Source organism: Lonchura striata, chromosome 2 (assembly GCF_050655825.1).
Source record: "Lonchura striata isolate lonStrDom1 chromosome 2, ASM5065582v1, whole genome shotgun sequence".
NCBI classification, from domain to species: Eukaryota; Metazoa; Chordata; class Aves; order Passeriformes; family Estrildidae; genus Lonchura; species Lonchura striata.
In genome coordinates this window covers 23,658,688-23,664,746 of record NC_140704.1, presented here as the reverse complement: position 1 = coordinate 23,664,746, position 6,059 = coordinate 23,658,688, and the positions used below count along the sequence as shown (strand labels likewise).

Here is a 6,059-nt window from a genome sequence, read left to right as displayed (position 1 = left end):
ATATTACAATATGAGGTACACAGGGCAACACTGCAACAATAATAGAGTATATTTGGTTTCTTCATTCCAAGTAACAAAATGACACAGTTTTAACAGGGAATCACTGGGAAATAGAGTATAAGAAAGTTTTATTTTTTACATTAAAAAATACATATTTTAAATATATTCTTTACAAAAGGACTGTTAGAAGATACTGCCAGCAGTATCTATATTCTTCTTCTCTGCTTTACAACTGGTTTGGCTGAGCTGCTCTCTGGTTTTTCCACAGACGTTGAAACAGAATATGCTACCTAAATTGGAGGGGAAAAGATATTAGCAACCTGTAACCATTACTTTTTTTATGCTCATTTTAGAGAAAGGCCACATATCCAAGGTTTGGGTATTCGGAAGGATTTATTACTATCATCACTTGTAATACACTTGCATTGAGTTTTCCTGCTGACTAGAGGAAGAAAGTAGCATCAAAGTCAGCATTAAACACAACAGAAGTGAAACTTAGGAGATTCTGCCCTACCATTTTTGTATTTAACTACACAAACTGATTTCAGATAGTCAGTGATATAATATTATGTATGTCATTTCCCTTCTTCCTAACAGGTGTTTTAAAGCAAGGTTTAATGTGCTTTATAAACTCAGGTATTTCAGGAAACAAAGGGAAAGCAAAACCATGTATTTTGACACATATTTTAGAAAGGTATTTAATATAAAGAGTGCTTGTTTATGAGATATGCACTTTCAAATCGATCTAGTTAGTCAAGGGAGCTTTTTCATATCTTAATGTAAATTAAATGTTTGACCTGCTGATTAATATCCTCAATAAAAGGATATATAGTTTAACACATGCTTCTCAGCATGGAATTAGCGATTCTGTAGTGCTTTTAATGGCATAAGAAGTGTTGGAGCAAAACAACATTGAACTCTGACTTCCATTATTTTCCTTTCAGAAATGAGATACAAGTAGCACACTGGAGTCAGCAGGACTACCTACAAAATTATCATGCCTTCACATGTGGAGGAAATAAAAGTAGTTTACTGAAAATCACGTAAGAACATGCACTGACATTTACACTTTCTCAAGTGTAGTGTAAGAGGTCTGGAGTAGAATTGCCTGCAATATTCTAGATTGTGGAAAAGTTAAATAGTAAGAGCACCAGCTTTAAGTGGCAGATAAACTGATAATGAGTAAATGCTGAATAAAGCTCTCAGATATTTTATCACTGTTTTTATAGATAACAAGCACCTATGTTTGAACTATCAGAACTTTAAGAACCCATACCTCTTTCATCTTATTTCGAATTAATGTAGCCGAAGTATTCAAAGACTCATCATCCATATCCACTTTAGGTATTTCTGGTAGTTGTGGACCAATAACAATTTCAGTATTGTCCTCACTTGTTCCAATGAGGGAAAACTTGTTACCTTCTTCTCTCTTCCTCTTACGTTCTTGTAGGTGCGTTGTACGAGGCATAAACCTGTCAATTCCATTGCAAGCTGGAACCATTCTTTGCTGCATTAAGGGAGCTGGTGGAGTGTACACTCCTGGATGTACACTTGGAGTTAAAGATGTGTTTTGACCAAAGTACCCAGAAATTTCAGCACAATTGTTATCATAGTGTGGAGATGTTAACAGGCTCTGATTCTGATTCTCAGATGGATATGCTGTGTTGTGGGATACCCCAGGATGACTTGTAAAGCAGGATGAATCCCAGTTACTGGCTATACTTGATCCTGATGTACTCCATGAACAGTCATGCTCAGAGTTCTTTGAGGCTGTCTTCTTGGGGCCTTCTACTTTCTTTAACACAAAGCAATCTTTAAAACAACAACAAAGAAACACCTTCACTATTTCATGTCATTATTAGTTCTAACACCCAAGGACAAAACTTTTGATATAAATGCAAGAACAATACCAGTGATATTTGATTCCCAGCTACCTTTCTGTGATTATTTTCAAGCTTAAAATATAACAAATTCAACTTTCAAACCAGTTTTCCAGTCTAGTGCCTTTGCTGGTTTATAACATTGAAAAACCCCAGGTGTTTTGATGTTAAAAATCAGTGGGTTTACTCCCTTTAGAAATCCTCACACAATAAATAATGATACCCAAGTATGTGAGCGCAGGAAAGGAGAAGTTTGTGCTCAGCAATTTGCTTATTCCTCAGCTTTCCCAGCCTTCAGCACTGCCTGGGAACTCTGTGGTACAGGAGTCTTTGTAAACACAGTCCATTCTTAACATTCCCCCAGTGCAAAGATGTAGGCTGGAGAAATTTTTTGAAGGTTCTGGTATAGTCATATTCATTCCAAAACTCTCCCTTTGGCATGCCTGAGGAGGCTGGAACAAAGGTAAAAGTGTGATCCCAAATTTCCTGCCAGCGCTTTAAATTTCTGGTAGCACTTTGAAAGAAAACAAAAAATGAAGGAAATACTTAATTATTAAAGCTTAATAATTTCATTATTTTCATCTTAATCAAAGCCAAAAAAATACTTTGAAAAGGATATAGTTCTCTACATATTGCGAGATGTCTCCCTGTAAACATACTTAAAATGCTTCTGTATTGGGTTTGCATGACCCCTTTTTTTGTAGCGAGCTGGCTTCTGTGAGAAGCTGCCAGATTCTTTCACCATGTCCAGCAGAGCCAATTCCTGGTGGCTCCAAAGATGGATGTGCCACTGGGCAAGGCCAGGCCGATTAGAAATGGTGGTAACACCTCTGTGGTAACAGATTTAAGCAGGAAAATAAACAAGAAGTGTTTGTGCAGTTGTAGCTGCGGCCAGAGAAGAGCAGAGCGAGCCCGTGCGAGAAGCAGCCGTGCAGACGGCGAGGTCGGGGCAGGAGGGGCAGGAGGGGCTCCGGGCGCTGGAGCCGAGATTCCCTCAGGCCGCGGGGCCGCCATGGGGAGGCCGCTGTGCCCCGCAGCCCGTGGGGGCCGTGGGGATGCGGGATCCGCCACAGCCCGGGGAGGAGCCCCGGGCCGGAGCACGGGCATGCCTGGGAGGAGGCTGCGATCCCGGGGGAGACCCGTGGAGAGGGGCCCGGCTGCGGGCGGGAGCAGCCTGGCCCTGGAGGATGCACCCCGGAGCAGTGACCCACCCTGAGCGGGCTGGGGAGGCTGTGCCCGTGGAGGGACCCGTGGCAGCAGCTCACAGGGAGCTGCCGCTCCGAGATGCGCTCACGCTGGAGAGTTCACAGGGAACCGCCTCCCGAGCCTCCCCGGGGGCAGCAGGGGAGTGACTCCTCTCCCTGAGCAGCGGGAGAAGCCATGGGTGATGAGCTGACCATTACCCCCATTCCCTGTGCCCTTGCACTGCTGGGCAGGGGATAGACCTGAGAAGGGAGGAAGGTGGTTATAAGGGCTTATTTAATTCTCATCCTGCTTTGAGTTTGTTAGTAATAAATTCACTTTATGTCTCCAAGTAGAGCCTGTTTTGCCTTGATGGTATTTGATAAGTGATCTCCCTCCTGCTCCTTATCTCAACCCATGAACTGTTTGTTAAATTTTCTCTCCTCTGTCCGGTTTGTGGACGGCAGTGAGTGAGCAGCTTTGGTGGACGCCTGGCATCTGGCCACCATACTATAGCATCTTTAAAAGAGGTAGGTAAAAAGTTTTCTTTAACAGGCACTTTAGCCAAAACCCCACCCAGTCCTGAAGAACATTAAAATTTTATAGGAAATTTAGTCAGGATTCTATAGAAAATTTAATCACTAACCTCTTTGATTTGTTGCTTTTGCTATATACTTTCTTCTATCCTGCAACTTCTCTCTAGTTTCTTGGACTGTTTCAAATTCTGGAGCATAGCACACGTGCAGCAAACTACCAAAGAAACTTCGTTCATCCATTTTTTTCTTGGCCACCCTGAAGGGAATTAAAGTCTATCAACAAAACTGAGGATTTTACTTAACACATTGCAAGTACAGAAGGTGTAAAAGATTAAGACAGCAAGAGGCAGATATTGCCCTGTCCAATACCTTGCACATTGCAGTTTTTTGAATTTTATAAGGTACACTTCAGTAAACTGCTCTGCTGGATATTCATCTAAAGCATGATATTCCTCAATGGCACCATATAATGCAAATTGTTCAACTAACTCCTTCATAACACCTAATGCAGGAACTCCTTGTATCAGTAAGTAGCGAGATTCCAAGTTGATAGTGTAAACCTGAAAAAAACAAAAACAAAGACTATGAAAAAACATTCCCATTCTTGCTTTATTGCAAAAGGCATGCATTTTCTCCATGTTCTCTGTTTTTCTCCAAATCCTCTCAAGATGCTGAAAACCCACATGTACTGTTTTGCAGGGCAGTAAGTGCATGGTCATTTGGGACCTCTTCATCACTGAGCAAGAGATGAACTCATGCCTCTCATGCATAGTAAAACACAAATAGACTTGACTTTTCTACACAAAATCAGAGTACTACTGCCAGTTCCCAAGTAAAATCTCTTACATCTCTGGCCATCTTCCATGCAAGACATACTAGTGACCAGTTCATAGGACATGCTGTCAAAATACAGAAAAAAAACACTGAAAAATTGGTCTTCATAGCCAAAGAAGTTGTGCAAGTGAGGAAAACTGCTTTTTTCCACACAGGGAGTAAAAAAATAATTACCACAATTCCCTGGGGTAAATCCTGTGTGTGCAGAGCTGTCTACTTCCCATGGTGATCCAACAGTGTACATTTTTAAGACACACAGATAAAATCTGTATGCTGAGAAAAAGAAGGTCTTCTCTCAGCAAGTTAAAAATGAAACCAACCATTCTCGCTTTGTGACTGTCACATAACAGACTCTAAGCAAAGCTTGTTGATGGCTCACTATGTACAACAGACAGCTAGGCAGGTCATCCCTGAGATTAAAGGAAATTTATTCTGAGTTTGTTAAAGAAAACCCCAAACCACAAATACTTAGATTGCATAAGTTACACATATTTCTTAAAAAAACCCCCATATTCTGGACAAAGTGAGAACTGCTTGGGAAATCAACTCTCAAACTTCCGCTATAAAAGTTTCTGCAGGCAGGTCATGTAAGTTTTCTTGTGGCAGCTGCACACTCCCACCTACATTCTTTTGGGAACAAGGGATTGAAGGAATTTCATGCTTTCACTATGTGACTGGTTTTTTTGGGAAGGTTTGTCCTTCTACCTCTTTCTTGTCCAGGAAGAAAAGATTCTAATAAGGTTTTTTCCACACTTGGGACATCCATACTGTTTCTCCTGTGTGTCTCCTCCAATGCCCAGTGATGGCTGGATGCCTGTGCTGGCCAGAGCTCTGTGGATGCACAAGGCTCTCTGTCCTCTGCCTCCCCATGTACACTTGGAAGAATAAAAGAACGTAACAGCTTTGAGACTTCACGAACTATGGAGGGTTTGAAATTTTACAAGCAGGTGGCACTAGCGAAAAAGATGTCCCTGTGTGTGGGCACGCAGTAACCCTTATTCCAGCACTGGTGAGACTGTGCCTCGAATCCTGGGTTCAGCTCGGGGCCTCTCTCCAAGACACTGAGGTGCCAGAGCATGTCCAGAGAAGGGTCACAGGTCTGATGAGGAGCAGCTCAGCGAGCTGGGGGGCTCAGGCTGGAAAAAAGGTGGTTCGGGGAGTCCTCATCGCTCTGTACAACTCCTGACAAGAGGCTGGAAACAGAAGCGGTTGGACTTCATGATCTTAAAGGCCTTCTCCAACCTTAGCGCTTCCTTTCTCGCGCCAGCCTCCAAGGTGCCGCTACGGCTCACTGTACACAGAGCGCACACAGAGATACCAAAGCTCTCAGCTCTGCCGCAGTAACGAGAAGCCCCGGCCGCGCAGCAGGCCAGGCCCAGGGCCTCCCTCTCTCCCTCCCGGGAGCCGCGGGACTCCAGCGCAGCCCCGGCCGCCCCCAGCCCCTCACGGAGGCGGCTCCGCCCGCTCCCGCCCGCCCGGCACCTTCACGGCGCGCGGCCGCCACCCCTCGCGGTACTTGGCGCGCGACGCGCACGCTCCCAGCTGCGCGTGGTGCCGGCACGGAGCGCCCGGGCCCCCGCTGCTGCCGCCGGCCGCCATCTTCCCACCGCCCCCCGCGCCGCGCAGC

The 6,059-nt window shown here is 44.4% G+C and overlaps 1 protein-coding gene across 3 annotated transcripts; it reads right to left on the bottom strand.

The window, feature by feature from the left end:
• Positions 1-31: 31 nt before the first annotated feature.
• On the bottom strand, positions 32-6,047 carry RBM48 (RNA binding motif protein 48). 3 transcript variants are annotated; one of them, XM_021551710.4, is made up of 5 exons: positions 5,915-6,047; positions 3,968-4,158; positions 3,709-3,854; positions 1,277-1,812; positions 32-290 (listed from the first exon to the last, which is right to left on the bottom strand). In XM_021551710.4, exons 1-5 carry the CDS (start codon positions 6,029-6,031, stop codon positions 207-209), a joined length of 1,074 nt encoding a protein of 357 aa, XP_021407385.3. In that variant the 5' UTR covers positions 6,032-6,047; the 3' UTR covers positions 32-206. The 3 variants fall into 3 exon arrangements, with proteins under 3 accessions (XP_021407385.3, XP_085429231.1, XP_021407384.2); XM_085573105.1 differs by lacking the exon at positions 5,915-6,047 and adding an exon at positions 5,138-5,307 and having other exon boundaries at positions 101-290; XM_021551709.4 differs by lacking the exon at positions 5,915-6,047 and having other exon boundaries at positions 101-290; positions 3,968-4,503.
• Positions 6,048-6,059: the final 12 nt, after the last annotated feature.

Coding starts and splice junctions, on each gene's coding strand:
- RBM48 (XM_021551709.4), bottom strand. CDS start 4,368: ATGCATGAGAGGCATGAGTTCATCTCTTGCTCAGTGATGAAGAGGTCC. Junction 1,813..3,708: donor AAAAGCAACAAATCAAAGAG/GTTAGTGATTAA, acceptor GTTGTTTTAAAG/ATTGCTTTGTGTTAAAGAAA. Junction 291..1,276: donor TTCGAAATAAGATGAAAGAG/GTATGGGTTCTT, acceptor CCTCCAATTTAG/GTAGCATATTCTGTTTCAAC.